General features: G+C 54.5%; 1 protein-coding gene across 1 annotated transcript in view; it reads left to right on the top strand.

The window, feature by feature from the left end:
* The window catches only part of PADI2 (peptidyl arginine deiminase 2), a 41,017-nt gene that overhangs the window by 16,828 nt on the left and 3,985 nt on the right, over nucleotides 1-20,204 (top strand). Inside the window, exons 4-13 of the mRNA XM_032302050.1 lie at nucleotides 2,267-2,328; nucleotides 4,551-4,668; nucleotides 5,294-5,419; nucleotides 10,358-10,536; nucleotides 12,259-12,362; nucleotides 13,105-13,216; nucleotides 13,707-13,814; nucleotides 16,370-16,521; nucleotides 18,328-18,472; nucleotides 19,202-19,295. Coding sequence (XP_032157941.1) covers nucleotides 2,267-2,328; nucleotides 4,551-4,668; nucleotides 5,294-5,419; nucleotides 10,358-10,536; nucleotides 12,259-12,362; nucleotides 13,105-13,216; nucleotides 13,707-13,814; nucleotides 16,370-16,521; nucleotides 18,328-18,472; nucleotides 19,202-19,295 — 1,200 coding nt within the window. The remainder of the gene's footprint in view (nucleotides 1-2,266; nucleotides 2,329-4,550; nucleotides 4,669-5,293; nucleotides 5,420-10,357; nucleotides 10,537-12,258; nucleotides 12,363-13,104; nucleotides 13,217-13,706; nucleotides 13,815-16,369; nucleotides 16,522-18,327; nucleotides 18,473-19,201; nucleotides 19,296-20,204) is intronic.

Raw genomic sequence — 20,204 nt, forward strand, 5'->3', positions numbered from 1 at the left:
CACCAACAACCATGGTGTGCTGCCACCCTGAACTAAAGAACAAAGTCCCAGGGCTGCCAGGGTGGGGATGTGGCCAGCTCCCCTGGGAATGGCCTTAAGGAGAATAAGCCTTGGGTCTTTGAAGGCAGACTTGGCTTTTAGAAACAGCCCAAGGTGGAGATCAGCCTGAGTCAGTGGAGAGGAAACGGGCCAAGGTCAGGGGTCTGGAGTCAGAGGCCTGAGTGGGATGCCTGGTTCTCCACTCTCTGGAGACTTTGTGGGCATTTCCCTGCAGGATGCCTCGGTCTCCCTGTCTGTGCGGTAGTGGTAAGTCGTCTCTGCGGGTGTGACTAAGAGGAGAACACGCGATGGATGGGAGGCACTCTGCCTTGGGAGAAGGGAACTGCACCCACAGAAGAGATTGTTATCTGCAAAAGCAAAGACGGGGGGTTCCTTAGGGAGTCCAGGACTGTGGCTGGTTCCCAGGGAGGAGCTTCGGGAAGCCAACCTCCCTGAAAGGCAACACTCACTGGGGAGTGTCCAGTTGGAAAGTTCATGAAGGTCTGGAAGCCAAAATCAATACTGTTCCTTCATCAGAGCCTTCAATCTCTTTAACAGCAAGCAGCTGGCAGTACCTGCCTCCCCACTTGGTCTGGAGAATCCCTACCCGGCAACAGCCTCCAGGCTATCTATCAGCCCAGTTTGCTGACAGATAACGTCTCGGAGGCTGGGTTCGCTTACCTCTACAGTCGTGGCAATCATAATATTTATCTCATCGGACTGGGGACTCCAGGGTAGGCAGATGTCCCGAATGCCCACCGCTGGGTAGAGCGCCTGGAATGAGGGGATGCTTAGTGATGATTTATTGACAGATGGGCTCGATCGGACGAGCTTATCTAATAATCACGACCTATGGCACCCAACTGACAGCCGGGCTGCAGAGGCTGGGACGCTGGGGTGCTCCCTCTCCCAAAGGACCAAGCGCCCTGAGAGTTTCCCCTGTCCTGCCTCCTTCTAGACCCAGAAAAGCCCCATTCAGGGAATCAAGAGAGGACTTGTGTCTTATCGCCAGGGTGAGCCGCCTCAGGAAGGGTGACATCAGCAGCCCTTCCTGTGCCAGGACCCTCCTCCCCACCCCATCCAGGGACAGAGCGCGCCTGCCAAGGGGACAGACCAGGAATGCATTCACTCCCACCCAGCTCCCGCCTCTGTCCAAGTCATGCTTCGCGTGAGGCCGAGCCCACGGGGCATTTCCAAGACCTGGCCTCAGCTCATCCATTGTGTGACACTCCGTCACCTCGGGACAACTCCTCGGCTCTGCCCTGCCCTGTCCTGTTAGTCTCTAACTCGGGGGACCATTTGGCCTCCCAAGGGACATTTGGCAATGTCTGAAGACATTTCGGTTGTTGCAGTTGGGGGATGTCACTGGCATCTGGCAGGTGGTGGCCAGGGATGCTGCTAGACATCCTCCAATGCAGTAGAGGAACTAGGGCTCAAAGAGGCTGTCCAGCCTGCCCAAAGTCCCACAGCTTATAAGCAGAAAACCAGGGTTTGAACCCAGCACTGTCTAACACTTAATCTTGGGCTCCTTCCACTGCCCCACATGGTTTCCATGAAGCTGGTCCCTAGGACAGGCCTAGAGATACCAAATACCCCTTCCCCAAGAGAAAGAATAAACAGGGACCCCAGACTGAGACCTCTATCTGAGAGCCTGGCTTTCACAGGCACCCTCAGACCAAGAGGGATTGGAGACCCAGCTTCCCATCCAAGATAAAACCCTGACGGGAGGCGGAAGTTCTAGAAGAGATCACACACATGCATGTGTGCACACTGCCAGGACAGACGGAGAAAGGCAGTCAGGAAGGCCTATGAAAGTTTTCAAAATCTGAACTTCAGGTCAGGCCAAACGCAATGTGTCCCAGTTCCGCTAATGCCGCCTGTCCACACGGGGCACGTGACTTGGCGTCTCTGAACCAAGTCTCCTGGACCTGTCTCGTGGGGCTCATCCACACACCACCCAGAACCGTCTGCGGAACCATGAAGGCTGGGGGGATCCCTGCCCTACGTGATCGCCCCTCTCCAGGCCGTCATGTGTGAGGTTGGCACAGTATCCACTTACATCCTCCATCGGGCGGTGGGGGGCTCCCTGAGATGGCAGCAAGACCCTCCCCTTCCAGGGACCCAGGGCCCAAGCAAACGTGTGAGCTGCACAGGGCTTCCTCCCGGCCCTCACCCCACCCTGCCCTCTCTGGCAGGCTCCACGATTCATGCGTGTGTCTGTCCGCAGAGATCTCCCTGGATGTGGATGCAGACCGGGACGGTGTGGTAGAGAAGAACAACCCGGGAAAGGTACCGAGCTACCAGGGCAAACGGCCCCGGACTTGGTGGGGAGGCTCCCGGGGGTGCAAAGCAGAGCCCCAAGATGGGTGCTGCGGTCAGCCGCGGTCCTCCCTGCAAGCACGGGCAGCTCCCCTTTTACAGAGGAGGAGACTGAGGCCCAGCGCAGGCTCCCACACAGCATGCCCATGGCGGAACCCACAGAGGAGCCAAGGGCCTCACAGCCGCAGCTGCCAAGCACCTTCCCGAGTCGGTTCCCCGTCCACAGGACAGGACACCCGGTTCGTAGAGCTGTTGGACGGCGTCCTGCCACAGAGGAGGCATTCGCTCTTATGACTCGGCCTTCTTTTTCATTTTAAAACTGACCGAGGGAGACCCTCGGGAGCAGAAGGCCGCGTAAACCATTCTCGTTCAAGGCGTGTTATCTTTAAGGGCGCACTGATACCCCCTCTCTTGTTTTATTCACCCATTCATTCATTCATCCCTGCATCGGTTCCTATCTTCATTCATTTACTCCCTCTTACCCTGCGTTCCACACTCCCATTCTGCTCCCCTGCAGAAGAGCATTTTAATGGCTTTGGTGTGTTCCTTTCCATTCTCATGATTCTTGCAAAACACACCGTGTGCTTGGTGCACGTGTGTCTTTAGCCTGCGCAGCACAGTGTTCTCCGGCTCCTTCGGCTGTGGCCTTCACCCTCCAGCCAGGGTTTAAGCTCCACTGGTTTTGCTCTGTGTACATGCAAGGTTCCTTCTCCGTTCCATTTCCCGGCCTTCTAGATCACTTACATTGGTGGCTTATGTTACTTTCAGAATAACAACCCAAAGCCTGTTTTAAATTACATGTAGATGGATACTTGCAAAAGTTAAATGAGCACAGCCCAGGGAGAAGCCTGGGTCCCAGCAGCCAGCTGCAGACTCTCTGTACCTGTCTGTAGGTACAGAGACCTACAGGTGTGGGGGAGCCCCCTCTTCCCGGCTCCTCCATGGGACTCCACCTTCTGTAGGGCGCCCGCTGCAAGGAGATGCCGAGTCTGTGTCCATGGCCAAGCCACATGACAGCAGACTCCACGGAGGCCTCCACGGCACCCTGCCTCCCCCAAGCAGCTCTGCAGCCTTGGTGAAGTCCCACAGTCCTACAGGTCTAGACTTCCTTGGACTCTCTCTATCCAGGCCTGTGGGGCTTTGTATGCTCTCCCCTTGTCCCATAAGTATTTGTTGATGTTCCCGGACTGGTCAGGCCCTGGAGCTGTAGAAGGAAAGAGTAGAAGTCGGCTGCTGCCCTCCGGGAGCCCACGGTCCAGGGCAGGAGGAGGGAAGAGGGGCCACATTAAACAGAGTGACACAGGTGACCGTCTCATCACAATTGTCCCAAGCTCGCCTCCAAAGGGAACATCTGTGGGGCCCTAAATGTAACCCCAGTGCAGCTGCTCAGGACTAGAAACTTAGAAAGTCTTCCGGAAAGAAGGGGTGGTCCTGCCAGGACCCCAGGAGTTGTGGGGTTGGTCAGGCGAGGGGAGACTGACAGTGTCGGGAGCACAGGACCTGTGAGGGCACCTGCCTGAGAGGTCCTGAGTCTGTATGGAGGGAGCAGAGCGAGCCACAGGAAGGGGGATGGATGGAGAGAGGGCCGGCCTTACCCTGCCTTGCAGCCCACAGTCAGGGATTGGGGCTTTATCCTAAGTCAACAGGGAGCCCCGGACAGGGCTTACAGCAGGAAAGCAACATGATCTGGCTGGAGCTTGTTCTAGTAAGGCCCTGGCTACAGCGGAGAGAACAGATCACCTTGCAGGTCCCGTTTGGAGCACTCAGCATGTCTGGAAACAGCTGGGTGTCCGTCCATCCAGGCGTCTCCCCTCTGATCCCCCCCGGGGACTCCAGAACCTGTCGTAGAATGCGAGCCTCCTCATTCCTCCGGCCGCCCTCCGTCTGCCTGCCTCCACCCCTTCCAGACACAGGCACACCAGGCTTGAGGCTCATAAATGCCCAGTTCCCATCTCTGTGTCTCCTTCTGCCACCATCCTCCTCCTGAGCTTGTCTCTGGTGCCTGCACTGAGCCTCTCCAGGCATGAGACGTGGGGTTCACATTTGCCACGTCACCCCTGCCTCGATGCATGGTAGCTCTGTTTATCCTCATCCTGGGACTGTCTCTTGAGGGTCCTGTGGGGTCTGCAGCAGAACTCGAATCAGCCAGAAGGTAGACAAGAAGGTGCTGAGCTCTTTCCCTGACATTGCAGGCATCCTGGACCTGGGGCCCTGAGGGCCAGGGGGCCATCCTGCTGGTGAACTGTGACCGAGACACGCCCTGGCTGCCCAAGGAGGACTTGAACCATGAGAAGGTCTACAGCAAGGAAGGTGCCAGAAGGACCCACGCTCGGAATGGGTGGGGGGATGGGCAATGGAAACACACATGCTCAGTCCTGGGCTGGGCCAAGACTGAGGCAGGAGTGACCTTCAGTCTCCTGGGAATGGTGGACTCCAATAGCCACTCTTGGGGCACCTGGGTCACGCAGTCTGTTAAGCATCCAACTCTTGATTTTGGATCCAGTCATGATCTCAGGATTGTGAGATCAAGCCCTGTGTCCAGCTCTTTGCTGGGTCTGGAGCTTGTTTAAGATTCTCTTCCTCTCCCTCTGCACATCCCTGCTCTGCTCTCTCTCTCACTCTCAAAAAAAAAAAGAATCCATTCTTGCTAAAAAACAGAAAACAAAACTATTAACAAGGTTCAGTGGGAACCATGGTTTTGTAACAAGAGTTACACGTACACAAACACATAGGGAAAGGACTGGAAGGTAATGCCCGGAAAGTTCCACAGGTCATGGTATTAGAGAAGACAGCCTGTTGTTGTGCTTCTCTGTGGTTCCTACAATACACATGTGTGGGGTTTTCTGTCCTGATTGGAAAAGCAACCATTATTCCTGAGCTCACATTGCAGCTGCCTGTCTCTTAATTCTAACCTCCTCTGTATCCCCCGCGCCAGACCTCAAGGACATGTCCCAGATGATCCTGCGGACCAAAGGCCCTGAGCGCCTCCCCGCCGGATACGAGATAGTTCTCTACATTTCCATGGCGGACTCGGACAAAGTGGGCGTGTTCTACGTGGAGAGTGAGTGACCCCGGTTCAACCCCTCTGGAAGTTTCTATCCATTTGGTGCTCACTGAGCTAACTTCCTCAGGGCCCCCGTTTGCCCTCCTGCTCCCCAGAGCACCCCACCCCCTGCACCAGCAGCCATGACCTCTGCAGGTGCAGGTGACTGGAGAGGGCCGGGACCCGCTTCTTAGTAATGGTCCCTGGGAGCACCGTTGCTGTCCTGTGAAGTCAGGAGGCCCCAGGGATAGGCCTCTCCTCTCTCAAAGGAGTTGGTGCTGATGGGGTTTATGCACAACCCAGAGCCCCTCTCTCCTCTGGATGGTGACAGGACATCCTGGGCCCCAGCTGTGTAGGGAACATGCTTCTGCCACAGAGCCAGTCCTCACAGCCCCCTGCTCCGGTTCATGCCTCCTGTAAACACGTGTTGAGCCCCCTCCGCACCCGGCACTGTTCTCAGTGCTGGGGTCCCCTGCAGTGAGCTCTGCAGTCACACCCCACGTGTGTCTCCCTCTGCCACCATCCCTCTCCTGAGCTTGGGGGAGGGGATGGTCTGGGCATGATAAGGAACACAATGAGAGAGAATGACACCCACCAAGTACTAGGGACTTTCGGGGGCAGAGGTGAGGGATCGCAGGCCCTGGGCCGTCCAGAAAGGCCTCTCTGTGCAGGTGACATTTGAACTGAGGCCCAAATCCACAGTGACAAGGACCCAGACATTCATGAGCTGAGGAAAGAGTGTTCTAATTAGAGGAAACAGCACACACAAAGCAGAGAGGAGTGGAACCAGCTTGGAGTGTTAGAGGAGCAAAAGGGAGAGACCAGAGGTGGGGGATGTGTTGGAGTCAAGGTCAGCAAGCTGGACAGGGACCAGGGGCATGAGGAGCAGGCTTGGATTTTATTCTGAGAGCAGTGGAAAGCCATTAGAGAGTTTTAAGCAAGAGACTGTCAAGATCTGATTTATGGATTAAAAAGCTCTCTCAGCAAAATAGTTAGCTTTGCCATTTGCCATGATGCAATGCATCATGGCATGCAATTTGCGAGGTGGGGTTTCCCCTGTGTGCCCAGCTGTCTGGGGCCCAGGATCTCTGGCCTACCTCTGGGGACCACCTCTGGACAGGCCTGCTAGCACCAGGACAGTCGCCATGAGGAGCTAGTCATGGGAGCCCCAGACCCTCACTGCAAGGAGTGATTGAGCCCGGACAGCAGTGGACAGCTGCCACCCAAGGCCAGTCCTGATCCACCCTGGGCCTAGCAGTGGCCTCCCCGAGATTGGAATGTCCCCAGAGTCAGGCCGGCTCTGCTGCCCCAGGGGGCCGGAGCTGTTGATGTTTGTCCCGTCCAGTCCAAGGCAATCGCAGAGGATGGAGCTGGTGGCGCGGCAGGAGGGAGTGGTACAGAAGAACCCCCACCTGCTCTTCTCGACCGTGACATTCAACTGGGACATGCAGTGTGCTGCTAATAGTGGCACCTGGCCATTATCTAGAGGGTGCTGCTCATTAAGGGAGTGGATTGTAGTCTGGCCCCATAATCTCATCCCTGCCCCTCCGTTGCCATCCGAAATGGGCCCTGAGCAGACAGACGCCCTGAGACACTGCTGTTCCCCAGTCTGCCTTATAGGGCTGCTGTCCTGTGGGGCACAGGAGGCACCTTACTGATGCAGTGATGAGTCTAAAATAGTTTTCCCATGAAATATGGAATCCTGGAAAGAACGGAGTGGGGAGTAGGATGGGGAGGGGGGTTCTCTGTCTGTGGCAGTTTCCCTTTCTTCTGTGCAAACATTTCCAGGTTTCGTCAAAATCTGAGTACACCTATGCGGGAGAGTAGGCCGTATTACACAAATGTTTCATGTCACTTGGGTCCCCCAGGAGCAGGGAGCTGGGCTGAAGGCCAAGGGATCCTTAGAGGGAGCTCTGGTGCCTGGAGGGTTCAAACCCTGCATCTGGACAAGTCTACTTATCAGTCTGTGACTTGGGTTCAGCTGTGATGTGACATGGGGATGATGGGGGGGGCATGACAGTCCCTGCCAAGGTTGGTTACTAAATAAGGACCATGTGTGAGACACCCGGTGCAGGAGCGGGCCCATGGAATGCCCTCTAGAGATGGCCCTTGTTGGTTTGGCTGGGATCATTCTGATGATTATGAATTAGAACCCTTGCAATAGACAGAAGTCCCCCGTGCTGTTAGGAAGACACTGATGTCTGGGTTCCAGCCTCAGATTCTGCCCCAGGATCCTGAAGTCGGGGCCTGACTTCTTCCAATAACAATACAGTGACCAGCTTGTCCCCGTTTGCCCAGGACTTCCCTGGCTGTCACAGTGAAAATCCCCCTCCCTGGGAAACCCGAGTCCCAGGCAAACCAGGACGGTCGGTCGCACCATCAGTGAGTCTCCTTGGGCACTTGGGAGGTGGAATGGCTCCAAGGTTACCAGAAGGGTTTTGCCAAACCAGACCACGCGCTGGCCGGTAGGGCCAATGCCTGGGGCCAAGGAGAGGTCAGGGTGGCTGGCAGGCCCAGCGAGGGGCATGTGGGCTGCTCAGAGAAGGGCATTGTTGGTTTCTGCAGGGAAAGATGGCCGTGCTCGGGCAGCCTGTCCCAAGCTGGGGGCGGGGGGAAGCAGGCTCCTTGGGACAGTGGCTGCATTGTTCCCAGGACCGAGTCAGTCCTCCCGGAGCTGGCCCAAGCACCAGAAAGAGATACGTGTGTAAATCCCAGGCCACAGGAGGGAGAAAATCACCTGCAGAGGAGTGAGAACGTGTCCTTCCACCTGACCCAGCCTCCTGGCCAGACCCTTTCCCTCCCCAGGCCCAGGCAGATTGCCCCACCACCTGGAGTCCTGGGGAAGCTTTGGAGGTTTCTGCAAAGACAAGCCAGCTTCTGGGCCTGAGATCTCTCCCCTGAGCCTCAGCGCAGGCAGCCTGAATGCCTGGAAGAGAACTTTTTAATTACAAAGATCCTTCTGGATATATTCAGCAGTTAGGATCTACTGAGGGCGCACCCTGTTGTTTCCGAGTGAGAAGGACTTCATCTTCTCCGTCAGCTCCTTGGCACGTCCAGGGTCTCAGCCTGTCGGCCTCATTTCTTGGGCCCAGCCAAGGGGAGGAGAAGTGAGGTATTATTTCTTTGCCTTCTGCTCATAAGCCGTTCAACATAAAGGCCATGAGTTTTGCAGAAAGGGGCGTGCCAGCTCGGTTCAGGCGCTTGTCTTACACTACGGGTCCCGACTGTGTTAATGATGGTCACCCATGGTTAACAGGTTTCCCTAAGTTTCTAATGCTGTGTCATTCTATCTTGCAATGACCTTGTGGCTAGGTGATATTAGCCCCACTTAACAAATGGGCAAACTGAGGCTTGGGAAGGTTAAGTGAATTCCCTGAGGTTTTGCGGCGTGTAAAGCCTGGATGGTATTGGAACCCAAGCCTCTCTGACTCCGGAAGTCATAACCAGCAAGGTCACATGCCCTCAACGAGATGTATAACCAGGGTCCCCCTGAGCACATTGTCCTACATGAGGAGCTGTCCCAAGCCCAGGCTTCGGAGTTTCCTCCTTTTAATCTGCTGGTTTTCAGCATACACCCTGTTTGCACGAGGACCGACCCACGGGTGACTAGTGATTAACCATTACCGTTGTTGCTGGCAGTATGTCCTAAGCTGAGCCTGATTCTGCCCTTCCAGCTCTGCGGGGCATAAAGAAACTCCTTCTGGAACTACATAGGGTTCTGCCTCCATGCCTGTGGCAATGCAAGTATCTGTCTCCTCGCCTCACCGTACCCCACCTCTGCCACCCCAAAGGGCATCTCAAAGTCTCCCTTCATCTGCTCACATGCTCCCCGTCCTGCCTTCCTTCCCCCCCACTCCCCACCCCAGTAACCTGCCCAGAGCTCTCGCCCATGTTACCACACTCCCCACGTCCGCATTGTCATCGGCCGAGCACTGCTGTTGGACAGACAGAAGTCTAGAATCTTGCCCACCACCCCCCTCCCCCAGAGGTTGCCCATGCTGGGAACAGAGTAGTAATGCTGCTCTGGCCTGGAAATTCTCCTGTAGGGAGTGGTGTGGAAGACACCGTTCATTCCGTAGACATTGACTAAACACGACCTGTGTGAGGCTGGCACTGGGCCCAGCCAGGCCTGTCTCTGCCCTCAGGAGACAGTCTCTCAGGGCCGAGAACTAAACACTGAGATCAAATCCCCTCAGAGGGGCTGTGATGGGCAAGGAGGAGACGTCAGAAGCTCCACACGGACCCCGGCTTGGTGTCTGGAGGGTCCGGGCGTAATTCCCAGAAGGGACCCAGTCGAGGCCTGGAAGGAAAGAACAACTCTGCCCAGCGGAGGGAACGGCACTGGAAAGAGCTGGGGGACGCCAGTGGGACAGACAGACGCACTGGGGAAACCTGCCTTTCCGCCCAGCCACGAGCCAGTACAGCCGGACACCATGCGTGCAGCTTTACGCCAATGTGACTTTCATCACACGGACAGGAATCTGGGATATAAATGGGCACCTTGGGGTTTTGCGTATAAAAGGGGAGGGGAGCTTGGGGTTCAGAACTGCACATGAATTTGAGCCCCAGCTTGGCCACTTGCTGGCTATATGACCTCCGCAACCCATTTCTCCTTTCTGAGACTCGGTTTCCTCATGTGTAAAGCAGGAACGTGCTGTCCTTCCTCAGCACCTCTCAGTGCTCGGTCATCGCCTGCTATCAGAGCGCCTGGGCCATTCCTGGGCGTCCGCCCATCTTCTAGATGCCGGAAGCTAGAGAGGTGGTCCGGTTCGCACCGCAGGCGAGCGAGCGGCCGTGCTGGGACGATGACTGGCGCCGTGGCCCTTCCGGTGGCATTTTCTGCTTGTGCTTATCTCCCTGTGCCTAGAGGACGAGTCACTCTGCCCTCTTGTCCCCTGCCCCACGGACAGCCCCCTGACAGAGGCGGGGGCCTGACATGAGCCCCTCTCCCTCCAGACCCGTTTTTCGGCCAACGTTACATCCACATCCTGGGCCGGCGGAAACTCTACCACGTGGTCAAGTACACGGGCGGCTCGGCGGAGCTGCTGTTCTTTGTGGAAGGCCTGCGCTTCCCCGATGAGGGCTTCCCAGGCCTGGTCTCCATCCACGTCAGCCTGCTGGAGTACATGACCGAGGTGAGGGCTCCCAGGCAGCCACCATGAAGGGCCGTCCCTGGGGACCAGGTGGGAGTCTTTCCAGCCAGTCTCAGGGGTTCCCATGAGGCTCCAAAGCACTGGGGCGGGGGTGGGGGTTGGCCAAGCTTAGAGACCCACCCACCAACCTACCCGCACCTGCCTGCCAGGCTCCTCTGGGCTGTGCTCTAGGAGTCCTCCTGCGGGCCGTACGTGCTCCCCGGGACCCCCCCGAGGGTGAGGTTTTCTGGCGTTCCCCACAGTGGTGTGGTTTGTCTTCCTCCCTGCAGCGCTGTGGTCCTAGTTCTGAGGCACAGATGCCCAGGCAGGAAAGAAACGAGGCCATACACTTGAGGTTTTCCCTCCCCAGACTGACCGTTGACCCTAACTGTGGGTTATACCAACTCTGACCACAGGCTGAACCCATCCCCCCAACACTGCGGGCAGACATGGCACTCACCATTGTTCTTGGTTTGGGGAAACTGGACGAGAAGGAGAACGTCCGCCCCTCTAGAGGGGAAGCCCCCTCACTTAGAGTGTGTGCTGCTGACAAGGCCTCTTCTCACAAAGACTGCAGCCCCAGACTCCCACCTCTCGGGCCCAGCCCACTTTGCTCAGATATAGGGAGGGACCTGGCTGCCCTCCTCGACACAGGGCCCCCTCCCCATTGTCACTTCCAGAGTACTGGGGGCAGGGCACAGTGGGCTCTGTAGAAGAAGAGGCTGAACCTAGCTTACATTTATGAGAATGGGCTCTGGAGTCTGACTGCCCAGTTCCAAGCCCAGGAGACATTGGGCAGCTAGCTGAATTTGCTCCCTGTGCCTTAGTTTCCCCATCTGTAAGACAAACGGCAGAAATTTCTGCTTCCTGGGGTGGTTGTGAGCATCCAAACTTGTAAGAACTCCTTCACAAAGCATCCTCAAGTCCCTCAGAAGAATAAAGGCAGGAAGGGTAGCGCTAACAGGACGGGACAGAGAAGGGCTTCTGCCCCCATCTGTGCCTGGAGTAGCCTGGCCATCGGGGCCTCAGACTGGCCCCTCCAGCAGGCACCAGCGGAGACTCACAAGGCAGACCCAGGCAGGAAAGGAGAGCCAGGGCCCTAGTCCCACCTGCTCCCACGGTCTCTGCCAAGGGCAGGTGCCCATTTCCTGTAGCTGTTCAAAGCCAACTACACAAAAGAACCCCAGAATCGACTCATTTTCCCTCAGGTTCCAAGCAAGCTTCCTGAACCTTTACTTAAAGAACCATCTGAACATAGAAAAACTCCCCCGAGAAACATGAAAAATGCTTCACCTGTAGAAAAGGGCAAGGTCCCAAAGCAGAGACAGAAGAAGGCGTGGCTGGCCCGGCCATCCTGTGGGCAGGTTTCAGGACGGGGACTTTGATGGGGCAAGACCCAATAGGGGTTGAGAGTATTAGGGCAGCAGCCTGACCACCTGGGTTTAAATCCAGGCTCCCCTCCTGACTAACCACGTGAAAGAGGTCTGTGACTAGAAGCCTGTGACTCAGTTTCCCTACCTGTAAGACACGGGTTATGGTAGTATCTTCCCCCTGCAGTTGCTGTGAGGCAGAAATGAAATGGCATGTGCGGCACTAGCCCAGGGCCTGGTATACCACAAGTAATCAATAAATGTAGTTTTGTCATCAGATTCACCCACTTTAGGAAGCAGACGTGAAAGCTACCCTGACCAGACTTTCTGGTCCCCTTCCGTCTCCCACGTCCAGGAGATTCCCCTGACGCCCATTTTCACGGACACCGTGATATTCCGGATTGCTCCATGGATCATGACCCCCAACATCTTGCCTCCCGTGTCGGTGTTCGTGTGCTGGTAAGCTATGGCCAGGACGCAGGGAGGTGGCACGGCCAAGTGGCTAAAGCTGGGGCTTTACGGACAGACAGCCCTGAGTTCAGAGCCTGGCTCTGTCCCTTACCCCCTGTGTGACCTTGACCAACTCCCTTGACCTCTCTCTGCCTCTGTTTCTCTGAAATGCTGACATCACAGCATCACTGTGGGCACTAAATGAAGCAGGTCAAGTATTAACCCACGGTCCTGGCTCTTGGGTATGCTATAAAAATAAGGTCTGTCACTCCTTTTCTCATTCTTGGCTTGCATCGTCTGCTTGGGAACCTCCTGTGCAATGGATATTCAGCTCATCTTATGCAGCTTTTTTTTTTTTTGAGCAGCTATTATGTGCTAGACATCTGCAGCAAGATGAGAACCAAGAGAAAGTGCCCTACAGGTGGCTGCTGGCCATGATGAGAGGGCCCTGAGGCCCTGGGCCCATCCCCCTGCCTCTGGGCTAGACAGAAATTTCCAGAAAGCTGGGCGGGTTGGGGGGTGGGGGAAGAGTGTCCCTTCTCGTTCGTGACCTTGGCAAATTCCATGGGTGGAGGAATTTGTCTGACCTTGGCTCCAGCAGCCCTCGCGAAGGTGACTAGGAACCCATTTGTGGCCTCATCTTCCTAGCACAACCCAGAGGTGAAAGCTGCTTGTTGCCACCTCAGTTGGACTGGCCCTTGACCCTCCTCACCCTTCCTCCTGGCCTCCCTCTCTTCCCCAAACTTCTCAGCATGAAGGACAATTACTTGTTCTTGAAAGAGGTGAAGAACCTGGTGGAGAAAACCAACTGCGAACTGAAGGTCTGCTTCCAGTATATGAACCGAGGGGACCGCTGGATCCAGGTGAGGCCCTGCAGGCTGGGAGGGATGTGGTCCAAGGCTCAGGCAAGAAGAGTTGGATTAACATCAGTACCCTGGCACCCAGCAGCTCCATGGATTGGAATTCTTCTATTGGGTCCTACATGCCTATGTGCACAGAGACAATTTGTAGAGACAAATGCAGCATTGTTTCTTGAAGTAGCAAAAGACTGTCCCCAAGAGAGACTGGGTCACTATATGAGCAGATGCCTTACCATGGAGTACTACACAGCAGCAAAAAAGAAGCCAACCTAGAAATACAGAATGCACTTCCAATGGAGATGTTACTTGCAGGAAATGTAAATAGGATGTTATTGATTATGTTTTAAGAAATGGGGTTGATAGGAGTCAAACATGCTTGGAGCAGGCAGAGACTATTTGGAGAAGGATATATAAGGAACCCCTGCCATCGCTTGCCAGGAAGGAGAACTAGGGAGGCCGGCTCATCTGACGGCTCTCCTTGGTGTCCCCACAGGATGAAGTTGAGTTTGGCTACATAGAGGCCCCCCACAAAGGCTTCCCCGTGGTATTGGACTCCCCCCGAGATGGAAACCTGAAGGACTTCCCAGTGAAGCAGCTTCTGGTGAGATGCTGAGGGCCACCTCAGGGTAGGGGGTTGGGGAAATGATCCTGGGGACTCTTACAGGGCAGAGTGGGCAGGAGACCTGGGGGCACCCTTGACAAGTTAGTCTATTGCCCAGCACCTCCATCTTCTCATCTGCAGAATGGGTCAGTTGGGATAGTGACCTCCATGGTCCTTTCCTTGGAGAGTTTTCTCAGAGGAGAGCATGACACTACCCCATGGCCTGGCACACCACAGGTGCTCAATAAATGTACCATTGTTATCAGTTTCACCCACTTTGGAAGGCAGGAATGAAAAGCACCCCGACAAGACTTCTCAATCCCCTGGGTAAAAAATTTACTCATAAGGGACTTTTCTCCTAGGAAATGGAAACTTATGGGAAAGGGGCAGCTCCTGCTCTTGCCCCTGCCCCACCCCCACCTTGCAGAAAAATCAGTTTCAAAGAGGAAAGTTAGAGTTAAGCCATTGTCAAAAATTATGGTTCCAACTTCAAAGCTCCCTGAAGCTGCAGGTTTCAGTCTGTGGGTTTGTTTGTTTTTTTTTTAAGCAATCCAACCCCCTGATTCTAGAGTCCATTACCACTCCCACTGATGCCCTTAGCCACTGGTGGAGTGAGGGCAGAACCAAACCTCCTTCTTTTGTCCTCACCTTCCACCTTGAACAGGCAGGGGAGGCGAGGACAGAGCACGGAGCAGAGACTGGGATAGATCAGGGACTCTTCCCAAGGTCGCACATGGGACAGCTTCCGCTAGAGTTGGAAACATTCACAGGCTCACCTCTACTTCTTGAGAACTTAACCTAGGGCCCTCACCACAGGGAGACGGTGCTAGAGCCTGGCCTGGCATCTTGTCCCACTCCTTGACCTGAGGCAAGCAGCTGAACCTCGTCAAGCCTCAGTTTGCTCATCTGTAAATGGGGCTAGAAATGGCATTCCTCTCACAGAATCATTGTGAAGATTGAAGGCAACTAGAAGGCATCCTCCTACTCCTAATACAGTGTTCCTTATTAGCTTCCCTTCTGGTTGTCATCCCACAGCCCTGGACATTGTCCTTGGTGAGGACTGTCCACTTCTTCCCACACTGGGAGGGGTAGAGTCAAGCTGGTCTTCAGCAACGGTGGCCACAGGCCTGAGAACCACGGCCTCCCAGCTCCTGCCCTCACGGTGTTCCCGGGCTGTCACCTGCCTTTAATGTTCCAGGCAGGCTTGGTGCCAAGGTCCACGGCTGCATTGTTCGTGGGGACCTGGGCCAAGCTCGGCTTTGTGCTGCGTGCCTGCCTGCCTACGTGTGCCCTAAAGCCCAGCTGCCCCAGCTTCCGGCAATGCACACCTTGCCATCTGGGGCTCCCGGGTGAGAAAGCGCTAAGCTGTAGACATCCACGCCACTGGGCATGGCTGTCCCTTGAGCCTCTCAGCTGGGTGAGGATAAGCCACATCTTCCCACCCCAGGGGATTTTTTTACCAAGAAGTTTTGTCAGGCAAGCTTCGTTCCAGCCCCAGTACAGGTTCCCAAGCAAGGGCTCTACTGTTTCATCAAAAAGTCCTGAAAGGAACCTTAAATTCAAGGGTCCCTGGGGTTATATTGTGCACCAACTCTCGTTTCCTGGAGCTCTGTTCAAAAAAGGATTCTGAGGCTGTCTCTAGGCTCAGGGGAGAGGAATGGGTTGGTCTATATGTTACATATCTGCGATACTTGCTTGAATCGGTCAGATGTTCCTAGGTAAGGCTGCAGGGACACACAGCCCCCAAACTGTAGGGGCTGACAACAGCAGAGGTCCATTTCTTGCTGCATCTTGCACAGATGCCTGGTTGGTGTTCTGCAGCCCTGCTTCTGAGTGCCTTCCCCATTCCATAGCCCCGGCTGCAGGTGCAATGCTAGCCTGGGAAACGCCGTTCTCCTAGCACAAGGAGCAGAGAATGATTTGGCCTTATGGCTTCTGCTCTGAACAGGCATGCGTCACTTCGGCTCACATTTCACTGGCCAAAGCCAGTCACGTGACTGAGTCCAATGCTGGGTGTGGAATTCTGTTCCTTCCGCCGGGAGATACCACCATGCATACCAGCCATGGCTCAGGATGCAAAATCCTCTTTCCTTGGAGAGGGCAGCAAGTCTCTGGGCACAACAATAGAACCTACAGGCCTCCTTCTTCTACAGATGGGGAATCTGGCTCCTCTCCTACAGATGGGGAAACTGAGGGTCAGATAAATAAAGAGATAAACAGGGATGTCAACGGCACAAAATGAGAACCAGCCCTGAAGTCACCAGTGTGTCTCTGTGTTCAGAAACAGAGACGCATGATGAGACCCAGTGCACACGTGCACTAATACGTACTTATATACCATGAGGCAGGCCCACCCTCAGCCAGCCTGCCCACAAACTCAGCCTCCCTGTGTCTTGCACCCTGCTCTTCAGTGGGACTAAGAAGACCACTAGAAACCAAGTGCCCACAGTGCCAGCCCAAAGGTAGTGAAACAGTAGTCCTCGTTGGCTAGCTGAGCTGGGGTTAAGGACCTCTGGCTACAGGAGACTAATGATGGGTGTGTGCTCCCTGCCCAGGGCCCAGATTTTGGCTACGTGACCCGGGAGCCCCTCTTCGAGTCTGTCACCAGCCTTGATTCCTTTGGGAACCTGGAGGTCAGTCCACCAGTGACTGTGAACGGCAAGGCCTACCCCCTGGGCCGGATTCTCATCGGGAGCAGCTTTCCTCTGTAAGAGAGTTGAGGGTGGGGCTCAGGGGGTTGGGGGCGTGGGGAGATGTTACTCTTTCTCTTTAGGAGTAGCCTGGGCTGTTCACACGTGGAGAGATTATCTGGGAGAATGAACCCCTTCCACGACTCTTAGAAATAAAACCAAGTTAGCCTTTATATCTTAGTATGACTTAGGATCTAATATAAAACTAAATAGCTCTTCCCAAAATGGGAGGTTGTATAATGAGATTATAAGCCATGAAAGGAAGGGACGAAGGAGTCCATAAAAGGTAACTGAAAGAGGCTGAGTGGGAAGGTAGCAACAAGTTCTTGGGGTTGCCCATACACCAAAGAGGGATGAGAAGACATGGCCCTGCCCCAAAGTGTGAGTACTTGGATCTTGGGCCTGTCCACAACCCTGTCACTCCCTCCCCCAGGTGACCCACTTCCCAATAAAAAGGCAGATTCTTCTTTGGTCAGGACAGTCGCTAGGAAGACTGAATACTATGGGTCCTCATTTCACAAAAGGGCTGCCAGCAACCTGCATACATGAGATCAGCCAGGATTTGGGCACCAAGTCCCTGTGAGCTACAACAGGGGATACTCTACCTTCTGGGAGGAGGCCAGTGCCTGTTTGCCCACCACCTCTCCTCCCTCCACTCAATAGTCAATCATCCATTCCTCTGGTATTTTCCATGCCCTAGCCAAGTGTCAAGTGTGAGCCATGGCATTCTAAACCTGAAGTCCAGCCCCCACCTTCAAGAAAACAGTGGAGATCACAGACATGAAACAGTCGGGGGCAGGGGGATGACCATATAGATGATAGAAAGAAAGGGAGCCGGGGAACCCAAATAGAGACAAATATTTATTGAGGACCTTCTCTGTCAGGCACTGCTCTGGGCTCTAGGGATACATCAGTGACCCAAGCAGGCAAAGCCCCAGATCTTGGGAAATTTTCAATCACAGTGGGAGGAGTACAGAAAATCAACATGGAAGCCAGCAAATGAGACGCTTCTGGATGCTAATAAGTTGCAATGAAGAAGGTAAAATAGGGTTCCATGGCAAAGAGTGATGGGGCAGGTGCACTTTAGTTTTTGTGGTTTTAAGGAAATGACTTGGGAATCGAGACTTGAATGAGAAGGGAGCAGCCATGGGAAGATCAGAGGGAAAGGCATTTCATATAGACGGAAGAGCAAGGGCAAAGACTTTGAAGGGCTAGCTAACACGTAGGAAGTAGAACAAGGAGGAAGGGAGGGAGAAGTGGCAGCAGGTCCAGGCAGGGACCAAATCAGAGAGGAATTTCTTGGCCACTGGGAGGGCCTTGAGTAATAGTCTAAGGGCACTAGGGAAATCGAAGACCTCAGAGAGTCTAAAAGTCAGGAAGGACTTCCTGGAAGAGGTGTCACTTAAACTGATTAAAGGTAGAAGTTAATGTAATAAAGAGGCATATGGGCTCGGGCAGATTTTGGAACCATATCTGTGCCCTAGCCCCCTCCAGCAGTCCAGGCAGGGCCACTGAGCACAGAAGATGGTCTCTTTATGTCAACTGACACCCTCAGGATCTGAAAAAGCTGAAGGCTGGGCTCCATGCCATTCATACAGACCATGGCTCCAGCTTATGCCTCCTTTTTTCCCCCTTGGGCTCAAATGCCTTCTTGCCTGCACCAGGGTCTCTCCGCCCTGTGGTTCAGGCTCCTTCCCCTGACTTTTGCTGATGCCACCTAGGATACAGGCTGGGTTGCAGAGGCTGAACTGCCGCAGACCCTCTGGTGAGGCAGGCACAGTGGGAGATCTGAAGAGTGGCCTCCTCCCCACCCCTACCCCCAGGTCCGGCGGTCGGAGGATGACCAAGGTGGTGCGGGACTTCCTGCAGGCCCAGCAGGTGCAGGCGCCCGTGGAACTCTACTCAGACTGGCTGACTGTGGGCCATGTGGACGAGTTCATGACCTTCGTCCCCATCCCGGGCAAAAAGGTGAGCTAGTCCCTGAGTCTAGAGTGAATAGGGTGATGGCGAACCCATGTACTACCAGCTCTTGTCAGCAGGGGCCAGGATCTACAGGTAGTGGACTACATGCATAAAGGAAGAAGGAAGTAGGCTCAAGTCGGTTTGCCTGTTGTCGCTGTGGCGCGTAAATGTTTAATCCGATATACCAAAATACTAGCATTGCAACAGGTCATCAATGTACAAATATAAATGAGAGATTTTACGTTCTTTGATCCATACCAAGTCTTCAAAATCTGGTGCGTATTTTACTCTTAACCACACATCTCAATTCAGATTAGCCACAATTCAGGAGTCCAATAATCACGGGGCTCGTGGCTACTGTATTTGCTGTGATGCTCTAGAGAGCTCTGGGGTATGGGCCTGGGGCTTTTTCATTTTCTGATGTGAAAGAAATGGCTGCAACTTCATACCCTGGAAATGTCGTGTAAATGGCCTGTCCTCTTAGCCCCTTGGAGATGCAAAGTTCCACCCTGTCCGAAGACATTCTGGACTCTGAGCTTTGACGTGAGGTCATTGCTGAGGTGGAGGAATTTCTACAGCAGGAAGGGCAAAAAGTATTCCCCCAAAAGAGAGAAAGCCCGGCCAGGCCTCCTTGTCCCTCAACACTGGGAGGCCTGAGACAACAGGCAGACAGGGCTCCAAGTCCCTGGTCCCTTCCCCGCTGCTGACACGGTCCCTCTGGACGTCCTCTCGCAGGAATTCCGAATGCTCATGGCCAGTACCGCAGCCTGCTACAAGCTCTTTCGAGAGAAGCAGAAGAAGGGCCACGGGGAGGCCGTCATGTTTAAAGGTGAGTGCCCGTGGGGCCTTGGCAGGGGGTGGGTAGCTGAGCCCCCAGAGGGATGCCTGGGAGGATGGGGCAGGGGATCGCTTTGCCCCTGAGCATCCAACTCCCCTTCCCTGGGTTCCTGGCCCACTCCAGCCTGTGAGCTCACTGTGGTGGGAAGCAGCGGTGGCCTCTAGTGACCCTCGCCATGGTCAGTCGAACCATCATTATCAGCAGCAGGGCCAAATGCTTCTCCAGGACCCAATGGCACCAGACACAAAAGAGAGTTAATTGACATGTGATCTGTATTCAAGGAGCTTGAAAAGGAGATAGAGAAAAACAGACACAACGCAGTTTAGGGACAGGAAGAAAAGGGAGCGTACATAGACATGAGCTAGAAGCAGACATCACCACCGTCAGTCCCAGAGTGAGAAATTACCTGCTTCGTGTAGACATTCCCTTCACTGGGCCAGATGGAGACGGGAATTAGGTGTGCTCTTAAATGAACCACGGAAAGAGGGGAAGCTGATCAGACGGAGACGGTGAGCCGGGTTAGAGAGGCCGTGACAATTTCTTCCTTACATGTTTTTCTTAAATTATTTTATGTCACTTTTCAGGTTGGTATCTCCAACCTGCCTACTCCCCAAAGTCCCATTACTAAGGCTGGCTGATACTTACATACATCCCTGCCTGCTGGATCCGAAGGCAGTGTTCCTGGTAGTTTCTGGTGTCTAGAGCAGAGGAGGTCAGTTTAAGCCCTCCGTCCTTTTTTGATTCCCCGCTGATGGGAAGTCTTTTCTTTGGATTAGCAGGCATGAGTCTGGATTTTCTGGAGGCCCCTTTATATATTAAACATACTCTAAAGCTACGCATAGGATATAGAAACCCTTCTCTTTGTAGAGATAGGTCCAAGTGGGGCATGGAGCAGCAGGG

This window comes from Mustela erminea, chromosome 10 (assembly GCF_009829155.1).
Source record: "Mustela erminea isolate mMusErm1 chromosome 10, mMusErm1.Pri, whole genome shotgun sequence".
Classification (NCBI taxonomy): domain Eukaryota; kingdom Metazoa; phylum Chordata; class Mammalia; order Carnivora; family Mustelidae; genus Mustela; species Mustela erminea.